The sequence below is a fragment of the Eptatretus burgeri genome, chromosome 5 (genome assembly GCF_056783735.1).
Source record: "Eptatretus burgeri isolate ZD-2024b chromosome 5, Ebu_testis_v1, whole genome shotgun sequence".
NCBI classification, from domain to species: domain Eukaryota; kingdom Metazoa; phylum Chordata; class Myxini; order Myxiniformes; family Myxinidae; genus Eptatretus; species Eptatretus burgeri.
In genome coordinates, this window is record NC_140965.1 from 122,556,509 (window position 1) to 122,579,581 (window position 23,073).

The following is a 23,073-nucleotide window of genomic DNA, read 5'->3' on the forward strand; positions in this document are numbered from 1 at the left end:
ATTATTAAAACTTCATAACTCGAATGACGCTCGGTAGTGCACATCCCTCCACCAGGCTGAACAGAATACGTTTTGTATCTGTCCAAAACGGTTTCAGATATCCTGTTATATATCGTTTTTAACCCAAGAACTCATCATTAAAAAAAATGAAGAATCATTAAAAAAAACAATTCTAGGATCCGGATCCGGATCTTCACCAATATCGAATCAATTCTTCGTTGTCACACACCCAACCTGTCCAACAAGTTTTATCTGGATCAACCCATCACCCTCTCTCTGTTCTATTCACCCTCTCATTTGTTCAAGGTCATCTGCCATCTGCTTGGAAATCAGCAAACATTACCACCCTACATCAAAAGGTGCCAAAACAGATCCCTGCAACTACAGACCAATCAGCCTTCTCCCAATCATCAGCAAGGTTATGGAATCCATCATCGCTTCAGACATTAAATCCTTCCTCCTCTCCAATGGCCTGATTTCTGATCATCAATTTGGTTTCAGACCAGGTCACTCTACCCTGGATATGTTGCTTCTGCTCTCCCAACAATGGATGGAGAAACTCAATGCCAGACATGAAATCAGAGCCATCGCCCTCGGCATATCGCGTGCTTTTGACACGGTCTGGCACCCCGCCCTGCTCACCAAACTCTCTTCCTATGGTATCCAAGGACATCTTCTCGTGCCTCGCAGACTTCCCCTCCAACCCCAGCCAACGTGTGGCCCTAAATGGAGTTCTCTTATCCCCTCTTCCTATCCAGGCTGAAGTTCCTCAAGCCAGTGTTCTGGGCTCTGTTCTTTTTCTGGTTTTCCTCAATGATCTCTCTGACTCTTTGGAAAATCCTCCATATCTCTTTGCCTATGACTCCACCCTCTGTCGTACCATCTGTGATCCATCATATCGGCAATCTGCAGCCTCTTTGCCCTCTGCAGATCTGGATAAAATCACAAACTGGTCCAACACGTGGAACATGTCTTTCAATCCAGAAAAAATCTCACACTCTCACTATGTCTCCATGAAAGGACCGTCTGGAAAATCCCAAATCTCCTTTCTCAACAACCCTCTTGAAGAAGTCCTTTCATTCAAAGTTTTGGGTCTCACTATCTGCCATGATCTTTCTTGGGAAAGCCACATCTCCAAGCTCACCTCAAAAACCAGTTCCTGACTAGACATCCTCCATCATGCAAAGTCCCTCCTTGGTACACCTGAGCTTCTGACCACATACAAAGCTTTCGTCTGCAGGCTGATGGAGCACTGCTCTCCCCTCTGGGCTGGTGCTCCCGCCTCTCACCTTTCTCGGCTTCACGCTGTGGAAAACAAGGCATTTAGGGTCATTGGCATCTCCCATGATGAGGCTGAGTCTTTGGGCCTCTCACTCTCTCACCGCAGGCTGGTCAATGGTCTTTCTGTCTTCTACCGCCTCCCCTCCGGCCTTTCCCCACCCCTGCTCTGAGATACGCCCCACCCCCCACCCCCAAATATTTCCAGAGTGCTGAAGGCCCGCCAGCAACCCCCTTCTGGTAAAACTACCAAAATCAAGAATCACTGCTCACCTTCACTCTTTCATTTCTCCTTTTTTCCTGCATTTGAACCAAACTCCCACACACTCTTCAATCCCACTCTTCCCTCGAGGACCGAGAGTCTAGGTCTTTAAAACAGCTGTTCACCACCATGTCTTATCTTCCCCCATCCAAAACCACGACCTTTTTTATCCCCACTAATACACCCCAAATCCACCTCCTTCAAAGTCCCTGCTCTCCTTCCTGAAAGTCCCCGTAATATCCATCTTGTTTACCCCGTGTACCCCACCCCATCGCTCTCCCTTCCACAGATCTCCTCATGTCTCTGTTTCACACTATTTTTCCTTCCCTCTCCTGCCCCTTGTTGTACGTTCTGTGTGTTCACTCTAATATGCGCCTCGACTGTGTACACAACAAAAAAAAATCCTTTTGAGTTATCCTCCTTACTGAGAGACAGCCAAACAGGGGTGAAAACATAACCTCCGTTCTCATTGGTGGAGCTAATTAAGGAAAAAGTGTACCGTACCCTGACTGCAATGGGTTCCTCTGTAGTGCCATATTGTCCAGTTGTCCAGGAGACCAGCTGCGCCGTAATGATGCCGCTCGGTCAAGATCCCGTGGAACAGACAGCTGACAAGACTATGGAAGTGATACAAAACACAAATGAACTTGACACTTTGAATATATGAAACATTCTCCAGAATCATATTGTGAGACTGCTCCAATGTGAAGTGTCCCCAAGTTACTTGGTTGTACCTGTTCGTTTGTCCATTTTATGACTCAAAAAGGCTGAGTTGTAAGAAGGTGGCAAAAAATTTTCATTGTTAGTGAAGGGAAGAGCTGGATATACACATTTCTGTGCAATTCCATGGGTGTAAGCTCGAGGTCTCAGGTTATAACACAAAATTGTTTTTCAATAATCGCACAAGAGTACAGTAAGGCGAAGGAAGGTGAAATTTTACATCCTGCTTCATCACGAGCCAAAAACTCCTCTTATTGAGAAAATTCGTGCAATTCTTCATTATCTTGGTGGTGTAATCAGGTTCGAGTATGCAGCTACAAGAATCCAAGAACACTGAAGAGGAGGAAGGTAAAACGTTCAACACCTCTTCAGTGTGATCTATGACAGAGTTTATCAAATTCTAGTGGGACCTTCATATTGTGAGAGTGAAGGTCCGAGTTAAGATAATAGAAGGCCCAAATGAAGCTTTCATGATTATGTATTACTGCAAATAATATTTATTGAGCGGCTTGGTGGTGGAATGTGTAACGTCTCATTGCATTTCTTTCACTGATGTTTGGTTCCGTTCCCACGGATGGTCAGCAGAAATTTCCACACCTTATGACAGAGTGAAGACCTGTCCAGCATTGGTTCTTCACCATGGAAATGTTCACGGTGTCATGAGCACTCCGATGCTCTGTCAAAAGGATGGTCCTCCACCACCACCGCCATTAGTGCTATTACCACTACCGCTTATACATCCTGTTTCAATAAAACGATCGTCTTGATTATCTCACCTGTGCTCCACTGGATGGAGATACCACTCCCTCAGGCGCCACGGTGTCCCTGAGCAGCGAACCACGGCTCGGTGTGAATGTCTTGTCAGAGCCGAAGGAACGGAGGCTGTATGCAAGGTGAAAGGTGTGGGATGATGCGACACAAAGGTGGTGCACATGCAGAGTGGAAGAAAATGCAAGCGGATGTGTGACACACATACATATGGGGGGTGCATTGTGAAACACGATGCAACACATGCATGTGTGTATGCATACATACATACCTGCCAACCATCACATACACAGGCATGTGCAAACATATAAAACAAAAACAGTGATCATGTGATTTTGTAACATGAAAGGAGTCATGTGATCTTGTAAAATGAAATGATGACAGGGAAGATCGTATGACAATATTTGTGCGTGTGTGTTTGATTCCAACACACACATACAAACTGGGAGCAACATGATATGCTATGGGAAGTTCATTTGAAAAACAAGATGACAATGAACCATCAGTTCTTACCTTGGCATCAGACTTAGCAGAACCACAGAGGTGAACAGAAACGATGAAAATAAAATCAGTGAACAATGTCGAGTAAAAGTGGACACTTCGTGTGGTCACACGAGAAAATGATCGCACCATAACAAACTTGCAATTTACATCGCCACATTATTCCGTAAGTGCTGACTTCACACATTTCACAGATAAATATTTGATAAATAGCAATGAAGAGTATGCTTAGATATTCCACAAAGTACACATACTTATTGGTTATTTGTCAAATTCTCTTTCAAATTCAACATTCGATTGGCAGCCACAGGGCAATGTTCATTCCAAAGCTCAGTCCAACTTGAAGAAAAATTTTGTGTTGAATATCTCGAGCAGTTGAGCTGGAGACTATGTAGACAACTCCAAAATCCCTAGATGGTCTCTTTGTAGCTCAAGAATAAATTATGCCTCAATATGGAGCTGGGTCTATATTCGGCAATTTGTTGGCCCAAGCTGCTGTCTATAAATGAGAAAACCGAGCGAAGCCAACAAAGGCAAATCATTGTAAGTTCGGACTAAAAATGAATCTAATTCACAGCAATGCTGAACTAAGACGGAGAAAATATGGCATTCTCGCCAAAAACTACGAGACATTGTGGTGGTTAGTGAACTGCTTTGTGACGAGTAATTAGTTCGTGTGTCTGAATTAGACTCACTGGACGGGCCTCACCTCGCAGACAGGCCTCGTGCCAAGCTGTATGAGCCTCCCAAGTACGTCGAACTGTCGTGCAAGAAATGACTTGTAGGTAGGGAATCATCCCCAAGTTCTTTGAGGTCCTCTGGCTTTAAGTATTCTCCACTGGTGAGACCATCTTCTCCTAGATTAAAAATAAAAAAAACAAAAAAAAAAACACAAAAACGGTATCATCGGCAGAGTTCTCTGAAGTGTATGTTTGGCAGAGATTCATCGTTCTCAAATCCACATGGTATCTTTCCATATGTTCATCTGTTGTCATTATTTATGTTATCCATGGACTTGTGTCTGCTAGAAAGATCAAAATGCCAACGATATGAGCTAGCCCTTTTCATAACTAACAACTAACATTGCCGTTTACCCTTTTCTTGTACGACAAATGAATTCCAAAGGGAATTGTTCACAAGAATGAAGTAAATGAGTTGTGTGTGCATATGATTAATTATACGGAGACAAACCCAGAGGGCATTGCTTGAGAATAAACACAATGAGAGTTTAGACCTCAGCTAAGCAGGGGCATTTCACACAGTCATTAATGTATGGGGTATTCCTCCTGCAAAGGTGTTTGGAGAAGGAAGAGAGCAGAGGTTGAATATTTAATTAGGTAACAAGAAACAACAGGGATAGAGCAGGAGAAGCCATTGGCAAGGAATGAGAGGGACACCGTAATTGGATTAGGTAATCTCAGGGCACTGTGTACATGCTGTGCTTCATATCTTGGGACATTGATGATCCTAGTTGTGGGTGTTATCCATGACGTCATCGCCAGATGTACCGTCTCATTAAGTTTTAGCATGACACTGAACTATTTGAGTCCCCAAAATAAGTGAGAAATGAAAGACACACATTTCACCATGATAAAAATAAAGAAAAACAAACAAAAAAAAAACACACTCACTGGTTCTCACAAATCAAAATTCCATTAAAAAAAAAGTCAGATTAGTGAGTCTATACTCTCTCACCAACTATGTATTGAAATAAAGAGGTTTGTTTTGTTTAGTACCATGTGTAAGGGCTGCCAGGATGGCCAAGATGCGCACACACACACACACACACACACACACACACACACACACACACACACACACACACACACACACACACACACACACACACACACACACACACACACACACACACACCTCTCTAGCCTGTCTTGCTTGGGTTAGAATCCAGACCGACCTACAAACTGTCATTCTGGTGTTTCACAGGCAGGGAGATTTATCAATGCGTGTTCCATCCCTCGGATAGATGATAAAATGGACGTCTTGGCGGCATGTATTAGTGATATCGTTATTTTTCACATTCGTTGGTGTCTTTATTGGAGTTGACCAAAGAAGATAAAGCTTTGGGGCCAGATAAACATCCGAGAGGATTTAAGGAGATGGCAGAGCAGGTATGTTGTTAAACTATATAACATCGTGCTTGTCTGCTCTGCCAACATGAGTCTTTGTGATTGATGAACTATTATAGGCCCACCCTTGCTTATACAATGTAATAGCCATTGAGATACTTCACAAGAACAGTTACATCACTGATCCACCCAGACTTAAACTGGTTGGAAGCATCCAAAGTTTTCCATGAATTCACATCTTCCAGGATGTAAATACTAATATAATTCACTAAATCTGGATGTAAAATGGTTGAAAGTTCGGCTCGCTTATGAAACTTGCTGTATTCAGCACCAATGACCTGTATTGTTACAACAATATATTGTTGCGAATTTGCGCCCGCCGGCGTGCGATCGGCCGCTCGACTCGAATGACGGCCGCCTCGCCCACCGGAACGGACAATTCAGTCGTGACCCTCTCGGAACAACGCCAGGAGCTAGTCACGGGTGGGGGTTTAACCTCACCACGATCGTGCCAATTGCCCACCCGCGCAGGATAGGGTCGCTCGCCAAATTCGATCTACCTAAGTACCTGCGTGAATGGTCGACCGGGCGATCGTACCATGCCACAGGCCGACTCCGGACACGAACCACTTAAGCGGTCCGTTCCATGCTACAGTGATAACCGAGTGGTGTTATCGTCGGCCTTGACGGTTCCGATTAATTACCGGGATGTTGAACCCACTACGAACCCCTTTCGTGAAGCAGGATGGAGAGTCAATAAAAGGAAAGGAGACGAAGCGAAGCGGGAACAATTACACAAGCACGTTTAATTCACACAGACCAGCACGGAAGGCACGTATTTACAGTCACAATAATCAAAATGCACATATAAAGCAACGAAAAAGTTAAAACCGAATACGCGTACACACGGCAACACTTAAAACAATACTACTTTAAGGACAGGCGCCACCCACAGTCATTTACACAAACCCAAAGTAAAGAAAGGACTTCCCTTGGTGTGGCCGTCGAATCCTCCTCCCATGACCTCCACTCCGATCTCAGTCTCCTTCGCCGTCCTCCACTGCCGACTCGACCAGACTCGACGACGACACAGCTCGACTTCAACGAGCTCCTCGGGCTCCGCGAGTTCCACGAGCTCCACACCGACGCAGAGACACTCGACCACGACGACAGCTCGGCGAGGACCCAACAACGACTTCAGACGGAGGCGAGTTTCACGAGTCAGGGAGAGAGCGAGAGGAAGAGGGAGAGAGCAGGAAGAGGGAGAGAGCAGAAAGAGGGAGAGAGCAGAAAGAGGGAGAGAACACGCCCCGCCTGTGACCGTCTTTTATAGCACGGGGCTCCGCCCTTCACTCCGCCCCGTTTTCGGCTCCACCCTCCTTCGAGAGGGTTCTCGAAAAGGGGCGTTCCCTCACCCCGACCGCCTCACGCTGTTCATTCACGAATCAGCGGCGAGCTGCCCCTCCCCCTTCCCTCACACCAAGCGTGGGGAAGAATGGCGGGAAAAGCCCACCAGCATCGTTGGCGGTTTTTGTTTGTTTGAAATAAAAGATAGAGAAAGAAAAACGACTACCTGGAGGATCGCAGCCCGAATGGATCACATAAATTCCCTCTATACAACGGGTTTGGGCTAACTACACATGTACCTATCAAGATATCTCACCTGAGGGCCCTTTATGGTGTAATGCGAATTTCCACAGCCGTAACAATATTGTTGTGGATATCCGCCACCGCGGCGTGCGGGCGACCGCTCTTAGCTAATTGCGGCCGCGTGCCCACCGACCGTGGCAATCCAGTCGTAGCTTTCGCATCAATGCCGAAATCCAGCAACGGGTGTGTTTTTAACCACATCACAACATTGTCAATGCTCTGCCCGCGCTACAGGGTCGATTTACCTAATTATTCGCATGGACATACGACCGAGAGGTTGTACCTCAATGGGACCTGCTCGGAAACGAGCCGCTTAAGCAGCTCGCTCTGTTTGCGATTGCCGAGCGGTGTATTATCGCCAAGGCCCGTTGGAGCCGATTGGCTTATCGGTGTTAGAAACCCGCTATTTATTCCGAACGCAATTATGGCAGTTCAATGGGGGAAGGGACACAACAAGCAGGTGAATATTCAAACAATGAGGACATTTATTGGTAATGCAGGCACATATGCAATGAATGGGGGTAAGGGACAAGACACGGGCAAAAAGACCTACAGCCGTTGTCTATTTCCTATGTACATGCACTTAACAACAATTCTACTTATCGGACAAGGTGCCACAGACTTCCATGCAAAAAAACCCCAGGAAAGAAAAAGGGAGAACAGGGCCCATAGGCCTTTAATGTTCCGTGGAGCTGTGAAGACCGAAGGAGCTCCGTGAGACCGTGCAGGTTACCTGCCACCCTCGTGGTGACTCGCTGGGCGACCCTCGATGTCTTGTCGTCAACACGGCAGCTGGGGTAACGGCGGCCTGGTTGGTCCAGGCCAAGCCGTGCGGCCTGGTCGATCGGGCCTGGCCGACGACGCTTCCGAGGAGCGAACGGGCCTTGCTCTTTTGGAGTTGATGCTCTTTTAATAGCCCGCTCCCTCCTCAGCGTCGCTCGGACTGTCCTAGGGCCCGATCACTTCGAACCGTTATGTCGCTGGCTGGTGACCTCTCTCCGGCTGGCGACTTTGCTGCCACCTCCACCTCCCCACAACTCTGCACGGTACTGCAGGCTTGACTGGACTCCAGGCTCCAAACTCCGAACTGCAGACTCCAGACTCCAGACTGCCGACTCAACTCAACCCTGACCTCAACTGATTTCTCGGCGTTTCAACCCGGCCTTTTATCGGGTTCGGGGGGGGGTGGTCTTTCACCTCTGACACTTTCACCCCCACTGGCTCCGCCCCTTTTGTCATTCTGATCCGATCTTGTCGTCAGATGCGGACGTGGTAGAAATTACCGGCTTTCGCTCCAACGAGGGAGTCCTCGTGTTTGTCGGTGGAGATGCCATTCGTTCGTGGACGCTGTTGCCGGCGAAAAGATGGCGGCACCATGGAGATGAAGGTGAGGAGATGTTGGCGGTTGGGGTGAAGGTAGTGAGGAGATGTTGGCAGTTGTGGCGAAGGTGGTGAGGAGATGTTTGTGGTTGTGGCGAAGGTGGTGAGGAGATGTTGGCGGTTGTGGCGAAGGTGGTGAGGAGGTGTTGGCGGTTGTGGCAAAGGTGGTGAGGAGATGTTGGCGGTTGTGGCGAAGGTGGTGAGGAGATGTTGGCGGTTGTGGCGAAGGTAGTGAGGAGATGTTGGCAGTTGCGGCGAAGGTGGTGAGGAGGTGTTGGCGGTTGTGGCGAAGGTGGTGAGGAGATGTTGGCGGTTGTGGAGAAGGTGGTGAGGAGATGTTGGCGGTTGTGGCGAAGGTGGTGAGGAGATGTTGGCGGTTGTGGCAAAGGTGGGGAGAAGGTGTTGGCGGTTGTGGCGAAGGTGGTGAGGAGATGTTGTTTAAAATAAAGATAGCAAAAGAATAATGGCTAACTCGAAAATGCACAGCCTGGCTCACGAATAATTCCTGTTAGACATCGGTGGGGAAATCTAATCTGGACACACACTTATCGACATAACTGATCTTCGGGAACCTGAATGGTGTTCTGTGAATTTCCACAACCGAAACAATATATATATATATATATATATATATATATATATATATATATATATATATATATATATATATATATATATATATATATATATATATATATATATATATATATATATCGGAACAATACAGGTTATAGAGTCGCACCCAGTTACATATACCCAGTCGCACCCAGCTGTTCCTGGACTGTGTGACCTTTTCTAATAAACATCTATCTCACTTATTAGAGAACAACCTCAGCGTTGTCGAATCTGGCATTTCAATCAGGCTGAATGTCAGGGTCTTCAAGCAGCCATCAAACTTCAAGACTGGTCTCCCACCTCTACTTTCTCCAACATCAACTCATCCTGGGAATTATTTCAAAGAAACTTGCTCTCCCTCATGCACAGATTTATCCCCTCTCGTCTTCAGTTGTCCTACCCTTCCACCCGCGCATGGTACACTGAAGCTCGTGGCGAGGCAGTTGTCCTTGAACAACTTGCCTTCACCTCATGGAAAGCAAATCAAACTGATGGTAATCGCAGTTCCTTCCACAAAGCTCAGAACAAGTGTGTGTCTACCCTCAGGAGAGCCAGAAAACAACATCTTTCTAATCTCAAGTCTGAACTCTCAAACCTCTCTCCCTCCACCAAATCCTAGTGGTGTCGAGTTGTCTGTTTCTGGTGAATGTTCCCCCTCCATCCCCTCTCTTACCTCAAATAAACGCACTGCTGATACCGCACGTGAAAAGGCTGAATGCCTAAACTCGGTGTTTGCATCGAAATCTTGTGTCGAAAAACCCATCGCTTTCTCTACCCACCTTACCCAGTCGCACACAACTGTTCAGTCGTACCGAACAAGGTGGAGAGCTTGCTGTCAAACCTCGCCTCAGATTCTGAAACCAGTCCAGATGGCATCAGCCCACATGTCCTAAAAACCTGCTCCTCCACTCTTACTCACCCTCCCTCTGTTCTATTCACCCTCTCATTTTCTCAATGTCATCTGCCATCTACTTGGAAATCAAAAAACATTACTGCCCTGCACAAAAAAGGTGCAAAAACAGATGCCTGCAACTACAGACCAATCAGCCTTCTCCCAATCATCAGCAAGGTTATGGAATCCATCATTGCTTCAGACATTAAATCCTTCCTCTTCTCCAATGGCTTGATTTCCCATCATCAATTTGGTTTCAGATCAGGTCACTCTACCCTGGATATGTTGCTTCTTCTCTCCAAACAATGGATGGAGGTCCTCAATGCCAGACATGAAATCAGAGCCATATCCCCACACATATCGTGTGCTTTTGACACGGTCTGACACCCTGCCCTTCTCACCAAACTCTTCTTATGATATCCAAGGACATCTCCACTCATGGCTCACAGTCTTCCTTCCCTGTCGCAGCCAATGTGTGGCAATTAATGGAATTCTCATCCCCTCTTTTTGTCCAAGCGAGAGTTCCTCAAGGTAGCGTTCTGAGCCCTGTGCTTTTTCTCGTTTTCATCAATGATCTCTCTGACTCTCTGGAAAATACTCTTCATCTTTTTGCCGACGACTCCACCCTCTGCCGTACCATCTGTCATCCCTCAGACTGGCAAGCAGCAAATTATTCGCTCGATGCAGATCTGGGCAAAATCACAAACTGCTCCAACACATGGAACATGTCTTTCAATCCAGAGAAATCTCACCCTCTCACTATGTCTTTCCAAAAGGAGCATTTGTAATAAAACCCCATCCACTTTCTCAACAATCCTCTGGAAGAAGTCCTTTCTTTCACGCTTCTGGGTTTCACTATCTGTCATGATCTTTCCAAGGAAAGCCACATCTCCAAGATGGCCTCCAAAGCCAGTCGCCGATTGGGCATCTTCCATTATGCAAAGTCCTTCCTTGGTACACCTGAACTTCGAAACCACTTGCGAAGCTTTCATCTGCAGTCTAATGTTGAACTGTTCGCCCCTCTGGGGTAGTGCTCCTGCCTCTCACCTCTCTCGACTTCACGCTGTGGAAACCAAGGCATTTAGGATCATTGGTATCTCCCGCGATGAGGCTGAGTCTTTCGGTCTCTCACTCTCACCGCAGGCAGGTCGGTGGTCTTTGTCTTCGACCGTCTCCTCTCCACCCTTGCATCCCCTGCTCTGTCTGCAATCTGTCCCTCCCATATTTCCACAGACCATTGAAGGTCCGCCAGCAACCCCCTTCTAGTAAAAACTACCAAAATCAAGAATCACTTCTCACCTTCACTCTTTCATTCCTCTTTTTCCCCACCTTTGGAACAAACTCCCACACACTCTCCAACACTTCGGGATATGCTTTGACCCCAATTATTTGGCCATGAAACTGATGAAATCACACAAAGCACAATAGCTCAACTGATCGTAAACATGGGAGGTATTTATCTTATATTTAAACTGTTGCGGAGTTAAGCTCCGCCACGGATGGATCACTCTGGTTAGACTACACCACACCCCTGGACGTTATCAAATATCGACATGCTCTCGATGTTAATACAATCTTGAGTGGATATCAGGTTGAAAAGTGAGTTTGTGGTGGGGGTGGTCATGTTGGCATTGAAGGTGATTGTGCACTTGTTGATTAAGCGGTTTTGTTGTTGATGATGGGAGGGGAAGGGGAGAAGGTTGTGTGAAAGGCATTATGCATCCATTGGCCTCCTCTTGTGTTGAGATTTCCTGGTATATAATGACATCTGCAGGTTTTTCCCACAATGAGACAGCATTCATGTACTCCAGCCGAAATGGAAACATCATGATGTCATTTGAAAGCGTGCATATTAGGATCTTTAGCATCATGTTTCACCCACGTCACAACTGTGGTACAATATCATCTTATAACAAGCATATTTGTCACACTGCAAACCTGTAGTTGATTGTGGGAAGAAATTTGTCAATTCTGCCAAACTGCTGTGTGAAATACAAAAACTTGATCCGATTCTTCATCGGAAATATTATATCAATTATCATGCAATAATTAGGCAAATCATTCACACACTTCCCCACTCACAAAGCTTCCTCCTTCAAAAGTTAATCCGAGTCAAGCAGGGATATGGAAATAAAATTTTACTTTTTTTTTAAATCGGGGGGGGGGGTGGGTGAGGTGGGGTGGGGTGAGGTGGGGGGAATTTCAAAATTTTCCTGGAGAGAACCATGAGGGTGAATGCAGGTGTTGTTGGTTACCTCATCTATGTGTGTGTGCATGCGCGTGCGTGTGTGTGTGTGCGTGCGTGCATATGGATGTATACACACCAGCAAATACAACCCATCGCTTAGCTGACGGGAATAATAGGGGGTGGAGGAATCATAGGTCAGGTCAGGTATGTGAGCATGTGCCAGACAAGCATGTCAGAACAGCAGTGAAGAACCAATGCTGGAATAATAGGTGAGAGAGAGAGGTGAGGGAGGCAGAGGGGTGGGATAGGGGTGAGAGGCAAAACCATGAGAGGGGGAGTGGGGAGTGAGGGGAGGGGGGATTGAAGGGAGGGAGAGGAGGAGGGTGGATTCCAACAGATGTGACACCCAAATGAACGTCCATCCGAGAGACAGCACACACATTTTTGTTTTTTGTATACCTTGTCGAGGCTCATATTAGAGCTAACACACAACGCACAGCAAGGGGGGCATGAGACAAGAGGGGCAGGAGAGGGAAGGACAAAACAGTGGGGAACAGAGACATTAGGAGATCTGTGGAAGGGAGAGGGATGGGGTGGGGAACATGGGGAATACAAGATGGACACTACAGGGACTTTCAGGAAGGAAAGCAGGGAATTTAAAGGAGGTGGGTTTGGGGTGGATTAACGGGGGTGGAATATATCGAGGTTTTGGATGGGGGAAGATAAGAGGTGGTGGTGAACAGCTGTTTTGAAGGCCTGAGGGAAGAATGGGATTGAAGACAGTGTGGGCGTGTATTCCAAAGCTGGGAAGAAAGAGGAATGAAAGAGTGATGGTGAGCAGTGATTCGTGATTTTGGTAGTTTTACCAGAAGGGGGTTGTTGGCAGACCTTGAGCGCCCTGTGGAAATGTGGTGTGGACAAATCACAGACACAGCAGGGGGTCGAGACTGGAGAGGAGACGGTAGAAGCATAAAGACCACCGACCTGCCTGCGGTGAGAGAGTGAGAGGCCCAAAGACTCAGCCTCATTGCGGAAGATACCAATGATCCAAAATGCCTTAGTTTCCACAGCGTGAAGCCGAGAAAGGTTGGAGGCAGGAGCACCAGCCCAGAGGGGAGAGCAGTACTCCATCAGTCTTTGTTTGTTTGTTTGTCCACACAGAACTTTCGTGTTTTTCTCCATAACCGCTAGTCGGATTGAGACAAAATTTTCACCATTGTGACGACAACTCATGTAGAATGTTTTAATGATAATTATGGTGTCATGGGTCACGTGGTGTGGCAGTCATATTGGAAAAATGGAAAAAATTTGGACCTCTGTATCTCTGAAACTGCACCAAGGAAAAAATTGAAACTTGGCACGTGACAAGTACTCCTCAAGTGGAATGAGTATGACCTTTTTATGACGTCATAGGTGCCCTCGTTATGATGCCATAATTGCATATGTAGAACACTACATCCAATGAGTGTGAAAATTTTTGAGGGTCATCTCGGGATAAAATGGTCCACAGAAAAAAAAATGATGATGTCATCCATCACATGATTTGGCAGTCAGACTGTTTTTTGTTTTTTAAACTTTCGAAAATCTTCTCTGAAGAGGCTGAACAGATCGAGGTGAAACCTAATACGTATGACCGCTTGTGGATGGGGAACAAAAGGTTCACACATATGATGTCAATGGTCACATAGTTTGGCAGCCATATTGGATTTACCTGAAAACCTATAAAAAATCTTCTTCTACAGAACGGCTGGATAGATCGAGGGCAAACTTCACACAAGTGTTCCCCAAGCCATGGGTGTACAAGCTCGTTAAAGAATAATTGATAGGTTACATGGATTGGCAGCCATATTGGATTGAAGAAAATATTAAATAATGTTTTCTTGGGAACCGCTTAATCAATCGACATGAAACTTCATATTTATGATGGAGTAGAGATGTTGAATGAATGTTTTAAATTTCAACTTGATAGGACACATGGTATGGCAGCCAGAATTATTTAGTTTTTTGACATGGGAGTACTTTTTTATTTTTAATATGGTTCACTTGGCTGTGCTTGGATGCGCTTGAGGGTCGAGGAGTAGCAGCCGAAACCCGAATCCCATCCAGGTTCCTCCTGATGTCTTCATCTTTGCTTTTTGCTTGTTCAGGTTCCTTCTGATGACTCCAATGCAGGACTGTTCCCATTTGGCCTTCCATTTGATTTGAATTGAATTTATTTTAATCCCATTCTGGATTCAATTGAATAATAATGATAAAAACATCACGGGTCAGGGTCAGGTATACGATCAAAGTGGGGTTGCATCAAAGTGGGATGTCTTGGTACCTGATCATTAATGCGAGCAGTTATAAAGTGGCAGTTCTAGTTCTGTCTCTTATTAATTATGTAATACACCAGGACACAAACACCACACAAAATGCACCACACAAAAGCAGTCATGGCGAGGGTCTGCAATCTCCGATTGCTCTTTTTCACTTTTGTTTTTGTGCTTGATATCTCAAAAAGTTGTGGACGGATTCAGATGAATTTTTGTGGACAGGTTCGGTGTGTGACAAGGACAAAGTGGTTAGATTTTGGTGAAGATCCAGATCCGGATCCGACTGAGAATTTTTGAAGTGATTCTTCACCATTGAGAGATCGGGATAAACGAATATATAGCACGATATCTCAAAAAGTTGTTGACCGATTCGGATGAAACTTGGTGGATAGTTTGTGTGTCTGAAAAGGAGGAATTCGTTCAATTTTAGTGAAGATCCGAATCCGGATCTGGATACGAGAATTATTTAAGTTTTAGAGTGATTCTTCACCATTGAGAGATGGGGCAAAAACGATATAGTACTGTATATCATGATATTTGAAAAATATTATGGGCTCGACATGTTCTCGTTGATCAGGCATTACGTGGTGGAGGTATGCGCTCAACCGAGTGCCCTTCTAGTTTTGTAATTACAATACCATGCTGTGGAAGGACCTATTAAGCTGCTCTACACACCTTTACATGGCATGCATTTAAAACATTTAAAACGTTTAAAAAAAAACGTGCACTTAACATGGAATTCTTCTGGGTTCTTTGTAGTTAATTAGCCCACTCAACTCAGGAGATCATGACGATCATACAAAAAAGCATGACACACACACACACACACACACACACACACACACACACACACACACACACACACACACACACACGCTTCATTCATTTTTCGTACATGGAAACTCTTTTAGTTACTTTTGAAAATAAAACTGATATTTGTTTAATGAGAGCTTGAATGGATTCTAAATGAGAACCTGAATTGTGGACCTCACTCACTTATTTCCCCAAATTTTCATTGTGTGTTGTAACCAATTTTACTTCTCAGGGGGTTCAATTCACCTTGGGGGTTTCTTCACTTCAAACCTTAATTAAATAACAATCATTTACACAAACTACAAAGTGATGAGGAAAAGTGAAAATGAAGCATTTTTTTTAAACCACAGAATTCCAATTACACACCCACCGAGGACGGGAGCTCACTATTAATCCCAGCTTAATTTACTTCCAGTTGGTGTATTTGGTGAGGCAACCTTACTTAATGAGGGTTGCGGTAGCAGAGAATTACCCATTTTATAAGGTGCAGGTGGCCTCATAGCCCTTCCTTGATAAGAAACCATTGGTTGGGGAGGAAGATGGAGGAAATAATCTGCCAACACATTCTTGAGGTTCGATGGCAAGTTACCAGCTTAGGAAAGACTTTTTGTTTTACAATACTGTCATTTCATTTGCAGTTATTTTCTTTAATTTCCATTTAAACAAACGGTATTTTATGTTAACTCATCATTGACCTGTGCAATGTCGCTGAATGAAGGAGTATCAACCTCAACAGTGGATATGAATTATATCTCTACTTCTTTAAAGGCCCCAAACAATCCCACCATTTTGAGGGATTGGCCAGCGAGCGTTTTCCACCCAAACCTTTGCAAACCATCTGGACAGGAAGGAATTTGCAAAAAATTTTTTTTTTTTTTTACAAAAGTACAAGTGGTAACGAGCATACCTTTTGAGAAAAACTGGGATCTTTAAAATGCACCTCGTTGATGCCTCACCCTGCATGCGAAACATCAAGATGGCAGTTCATAACTAGGTCGAGATTTGAACCCAGGATAGACAGCTCGGAGACAAGTGTGCGAACCTCTCGGCCACCCTGTCAGCCCGAGCGCATGCGAGTGAGAATTATTTAATTAGTTATTAACAACCTAAACATCAGATTGCTTTACATACATCGACGACACTGTAAGAATCTTTAGACGCAGGCAGCCCAAAACCAATATAAATAAGTAGATAAATAAATAATAGAAAATGGTTATCAGTCAGCAGCAAAGTCCACAAAGGAAAAGCCACAAGGAAAAACAAACACTGCTGCCATGACTGACTGCACTTTGAAATCAACCAATCAATATCATGTGCAAACAGGTGTTTGTGGTCCTGGTTTGGCACAGAGTTGACAAACGGTGAAATGGAAATAGAGTGCAAGGTTTTGAGTCAAGTAGACGTGTTTTAATGGACATGTCTGGCTGGAACACAAGCTGCCCACCAACACTCATGTTGGAATCTATTTTTCTTGGCTCTGTTTTATGGGGTCATGGTAATGCACCTTCCTCAGGAAAAGGTCATGTCATGTCATGTCATAATATTGAACCAAACAATTTGATGGCATAATCGCACAACAAACGTAGGATCGAGTGAAGTATGTCGTTGTGACCCAGTGACTGAGAAGTGGAAGGAAGGGTTGCGGTAAAAATGTGATTCGGTCAACCAATCATCGAGGGTTTCTTTTTGGTGTAAAATAATATCTGGATTGAGGATTAAACCAAAGTGCACACTGAACGTATACAAAGCAATGATACTGTTAGTGTTTCCAACTGAACCGCCAGCTGGATGATGTCGGTGAAACCAGGTTCGAATCCCATATATCAAATGTTTCTGTCCATCGTCTGTCTACCAAAGTACAGTTCGTGCAATTCAAGTGAAATAACAATCCTCTCTAGCAACGTCTTCACCCTGCATTCCACTTACGTCCAAACTCATCCACGAGCCTTCAATCAATGTCAAAATAAATAGCCAGCAATGTAAAAGCCATTTTTGTGACATATTAAAACACGTGACGCATACAGTTTGCAAGGACCTTGTGTAGACAGGAAGGAATCACACCGTGCAATGGAAGCTCACGGGATGAAAAAAAAAGGGAACAGGGAGTGCACTCTCAACGGCGTGGATCCAAGGCTCGTGGATCTCCACACACATCCTGCATGGACCTACCCTCCAACAGGCATATTCCATGAGGCACGTGCTCATACTGTTTCACACTTGCTATTGTATGATGGTGGTGTCATCTCCAGAGGTTTATATTCTGTCACCACGCTGAGCAATATCTCAACCTGACGACTAATGAAGCAAACTGTCACACAGCTCTCTGGATCCGATATTGTATGGACATAAATACAGTCACAAACATATTCATTCATGGAATACACAGCCCAGCCTGAAAAAAAGGGTCAATGGGTAAGGGGAAATGGCGATGAAATCAAATTACCTTCATCATCCGACAAGTCCAACGGCTCATTCATTGTCTCCGGAACATTCAGCTTGTGTTTCTCCATTGTCGTCTGGGCAAAAAGAGAAAAGTTGGTTAGCCACAAGCCCCTCCTCCAGGCTGACATACTTCCTCGTTTATGTACTGTCACTGCCATCTCCCACAATGATACTGTATTAGTTCCAAACGATTCCAATACGTGCAAGCATATTACCATGTGGCCTTGCTTTCAAACGAAGCAGATGATGGATCACTTGCAATGAGCTTTGTCCTGACCAGCTTGTGCTTAAAAACCATATCAAGCGGTTAAAGTCCAAATAGGGTGTGGACTTGGAAGCATAATATATTTAATTTTCATCTCAACAACCATGGTACATTGAGCAAGCAACCTAAGAAAGCTGATTAACCAACAAGATTAGATAATGTTGCAGAGCATGAGAAAAGGACATTTGTTGGAGGTTACAATTTTACATTATAATGCTATCGCCATGAGAGAATAAGGTAAACACTCGGATAAATAACAATGTAAAATAACAATGTCAGCCCATTGAACTAACTAACCGCAACCTTGACATGCTGCATGAAAAGCCGACACCTTGGCGGAACATCGTTTCCATGCCCGCAATACTGAGGAGGATGATTTTTATTTTTAATCAGCAAGACCTCCCCTTCCTCACGATGGTCGTGCCACTGCTTAGCATGATGTGATTGCGTTGTTGGTGTTCACACTCTCACCACCTGATTTAAACCACTTCCCAGGTGAGGTGTTTTCTGTGCTCATCAAAGTGCGCTGCAGAGTGCGAGATTCATTTTGGGACCTTTTCTTGGTTCTTTTAAAGACACCGAGATCATAAACTGTTATCTCGATTTTAGCAGTCATTTGTGCAGGAACGAGAGGCATTTCTGTGTCACGGTCATCGTTTGGGCAAGTGGTATCATGTGAGTACCAAATTGGGAGATGTAATACAACACTGTAACATTAATAACCACTGCTATTGAATTTTGTTGTCACAGAAAACACTTTTCCAAGTGGAGGAATCAAATACATAGATTCGCAAACTGGAGATACAATATTGACTTTTTAGTGTGGTTTTATGTTTTAAAGTAGTTGGTGAAATGTCCAACTGTAAGTAACAATGACAAGGTTCGACATGTATAAGGGGCACGATCGAGGATGTTTATGTGAGCAACTGGAGAACATGTCATCGTCGTTCATATGCACCATGTGGCTGCGGTTTCATGGCAGTTCTTGCATGGCCACGGCAGTGCCGCTCATGCTGTGCCCTCTGTATGTTCGAGCAGGAATTTGTAATTTGTTCAGGGTGTGAGTTATAGCTCAGCGACTCTTCATGGAGGACACCACGGCATATTTAACGCTTACCAATTAATGTTAACAAACACGACGGAGGCCCATTTTAACCTCCATTCGAGGGACGGTGAACACTGTTGCCTCGCCCTGTCTACGAAACACCAGGATTTACAGTTCATAGGTGCATTGGGATTAGAACCCAGGGTAAAGAACTAAAAGGTGAATTATTTATGGGGCCAGGGTGCTTTATGGTGAATGGAGCAAAACGATAGGCAAGGTGAGAGATTGAGGTGGAAAATTGTTTTGTTACAATGTGTAAATAATGAAAGTCTGAGTCAGATTTTTGAAGAGAGCTACAAAGGAGGGAAAGATTTAAAGGTAAGAACTATAGTTCTGGATTTAATGTCGACATAATCACAAAATGATGAGGTTGAGCAGGAAGTTGAAAACAGATATGAAGTCACAGGGAGAATAAAATAGAAAACGGAATAAGGAAGGGGAGAAACAGGATCGAACCAAGGACCAGGTAATAATGGGAGTGGAGGGTGGGGGGGGGTGGGAGGTAGAGACTATGATGGGTAGGTTCAGGTCTTTTTAGGTTGGAAAAGAAACAGTCACATTGTGTCCTCTGAAGAGGATTGAGGTACAATAAATACTCGGAACAGTGATAAGAAGGGGAGTGAAAGATAACGGATGAAATCAGGTTTTACACAATGCTATCTTCAATGAAAATAGGAACATAAAATGTAAGTAAGATGATTGGCAAGAACACGTGGTTAAGCTAGTGCTGTAAGAAGGAAGAAGTTGGTTGGTTTGGAAATCCTGTTGGACATTATCAAGGAAAAATCAAAATATATTAGGAGAACAAGATGGAGGTGCTCAAAAGGGAGAGTGATGAGTCGATTAGTGGTAAAGACAGAAAGGGGATTTACCATCAATTTACAGTTATAAACCGCATCGTGTTTAAGCCGCACTCCCAAAGTTGTCATATTTTTGAAAAACAAATTAATGTGCAAACCACACTCTAATACAAACAAAGCTCATGTTACGAAGTTTTTGGTGACGTACGACGATTTGGTGATATTAGAACACTGCTTTCTGTACCAATGATGTGTCAATTGCTAAGAAACCATAACAAGACAGGGACGTACATGTTTATTGTTGTTGTCTACCTTTTCCCCATGTACACGTTTCAGTAGTAGTAACAAATTTTAAAAAACAGATGCAAAAACTTTGATGAAAAAAAAAAAACCTCACGTGTTCATAACAGTTCATTTATTTAGTCGAGCTGCCTCCAAGTAATCAACTAAAGTTTTGTATGAAATTGAAACATTAATGAGTTTCTAAAAGTATAACATCCCCAGGTAATACGTACGTCATACAAGTCACTTTTAGAAAGCCTTCAAACTTCGACTCCGCTGAATCAGAATGAAATAACTCCAACAGTTCTTGGTCATTTGGTTCATCACCATCTTCTTCATCTCTGAAGCTTCATTGACGGAAAAAAATAATTTTCCTGAAGCTGTTAACGATTGTCTCTGGTGACTTGTTCCCATGATTTCAATATCCACGATGATGTAATGATATAATCATGCAATCAAGAAAGAATGGCATTTTCTCCTCCCAATCTTCAGGCAGTTTCTGAACAACATTTGTTCTGTTTGGACGCTGAGCTAATGACGTCTCATGAAACGGTAACTCCACGTTGGTGGTGCAAAGAAGTCCTCGATTTTGCGATCTTTAGCAAGATCCATTGCTCTTATTCTAATCTGGATGGTGAACATGGCACATCCTGAATCGCAGAGTGATTTGAGCCACGCAGCAAGATCTTGCTCGATTGACTGATGTTGGCACTTTCTTCCATGGTTGGCCTTCTTGTGGTGAGGCAATGACTGCAGACTTGCTTCCTGAACCCAACATTGCCAAGTTATGCTTTCGTCTACATTGAATTCTCGACCAGCTACTCGATTTTCTTTTGTTGTTGCAACTATTACTTTCAGCTTGAAACCAGCTGCAAACAGGCTTCGTTTTTGGAGTTTTCCGCACACATTTGGAACATCCATCTCAGCCATCCGTACAGGATGTAGGGAACATCGGTACTGGATGTCGGGGTGGACCGTTTTGAAATTTGAACTCCGTTTCGGTACCAATCAAAAATTTCCCAAAGCTTGGTTTCGGACAAAACCGTCCACCCCGAATCAGATGATAGGTTATAATATCAAAACTCATGACTTTTGGCCTCTCGAAGTGGCACGTGACCGGAAAGCCCCATTTTATGAGTGAGGCATTGTCAAATAACAAACTCAAGCGCTTGCTGCACGCGAATAAAGAGGACTCCATCAAATTGCAAATAGATAGACTTAATATGCTGGTCACTTTTAAGTGAAGATAAAGCAACGATAGACAATCTCGATTGTCAAAGACATGGTTTCATAGCAGTGATTTCATTGTGACATATTAGTAGACAAGAAGCAGAACAAATTAACACCACCAGGCAAAGTAAAAGCCACACTTATGTATTAACAACACTGAATGGTTTTGACTGCAAAACTACTGAATAAATTTCAGTTTATAATTAATTGGAAAACTATGGGAATAGCTTATAAAAACAAGGGAAGGGAAGGGGAGGGAAAGTCGTCTTAGCTCCTTGGCCTCAGTAATGGTGATAATCCATCCTGGAATCTTGTGCAGACGAAATAATAAAGCCAAACATGCAAAATATGACGATATCAGAACATTCTCTGTCAGGTGAAATAACTGAAGCTGCAAAGCAACAAGCTAAGAACGTGTGCCTGGTGTTGGCTTAATGGTTAGGGTGGCAGGCTTTGGATCCGAGGGTCCCGAGTTCAAATTCCGCTCAGCTGTTGAATTAATACCAGGTGGGGTTAACTCGGTGTATCATCCTTCCGAGGTCGGCAAAATGAGTGCCAGCATGCTGGAGTACTGTGTCGGAATGGCGATCTGTCTAGGATTGTGCCCAATAGCCAAGGAGACTGCTTAAACAGCACCAACGCTCTGCACAGAGTATGGTCCCAATCTGCTCTCCTTAGCAACAAGTGTAAATCCAGGTGGCAGAGTTGCATTACAACAATGTTGGCCCAATAATGGCTGTTATGTTGGGTTGGGTCGACGTTCAAAGCCAATGTTTGTCTTACACCGCTGAACTCCCACAGCTGGCTGAATGTCGTCAGTATGCACAAAGCTGTCACTTTCAGTCAAAAAAAACAAAGTTGAATAAATGTTGGTAATGTGAAAATGACCAACCACGCACTACCAACCGAAGCCCAACAATGATCCAAACTACGTGTCCGATTGGCGTATCCTTTCCTCTCGGTCTCGACATATTGAACTCTTCTTAACTGACTAACTGCTCTGGCTCCCACTTTCTTTCCTGACAATCTTCTCTATTCAAAGACTCTGAGGTATCATGGAGTATGGCAGTACTCCATATAGAGGGATGATACGGAGAAAAAATGGCCACCCATTCAAATGTGTACACAATGATATGCTCATAAACTCCAATAAGATTGAAGTCATAAGCATTTAAAAGCCGTAACTCATATTCTCGAGCGTTTTCTGAACTAGCAAGACTTAAAAAGATGCCAAAATACATCGTTAAAGTACCACAATGAGAGATCACTCAAATGCCAATTTGTACTTCTTCTCATCCTTGTAGTTATTCCCCTCTAAAAACAATGTAAAACTGTAGCCCAACCGACCTCAATAACTGCTGAAACCATGATGGCGATTCCAACATGACGAAGTTCCTTTGTCTCTGGGCAAGTGCACGCAACCCAAAATTTAAAAATAAATGAACCATTAATCGTTTTATAAAGAAAAAGAAATCGAACA

General features: G+C 44.2%; 1 protein-coding gene across 1 annotated transcript in view; it reads right to left on the reverse strand.

The window, feature by feature from the left end:
• LOC147027264 (ankyrin-3-like) overlaps positions 1-23,073 on the reverse strand; it is a 493,469-nt gene that overhangs the window by 264,507 nt on the left and 205,889 nt on the right. The window contains exons 23-26 of the mRNA XM_085883609.1: positions 17,913-17,985; positions 4,239-4,386; positions 3,037-3,142; positions 2,045-2,157 (exon numbers count right to left, since the gene is read on the reverse strand). Coding sequence (XP_085739735.1) covers positions 2,045-2,157; positions 3,037-3,142; positions 4,239-4,386; positions 17,913-17,985 — 440 coding nt within the window. The remainder of the gene's footprint in view (positions 1-2,044; positions 2,158-3,036; positions 3,143-4,238; positions 4,387-17,912; positions 17,986-23,073) is intronic.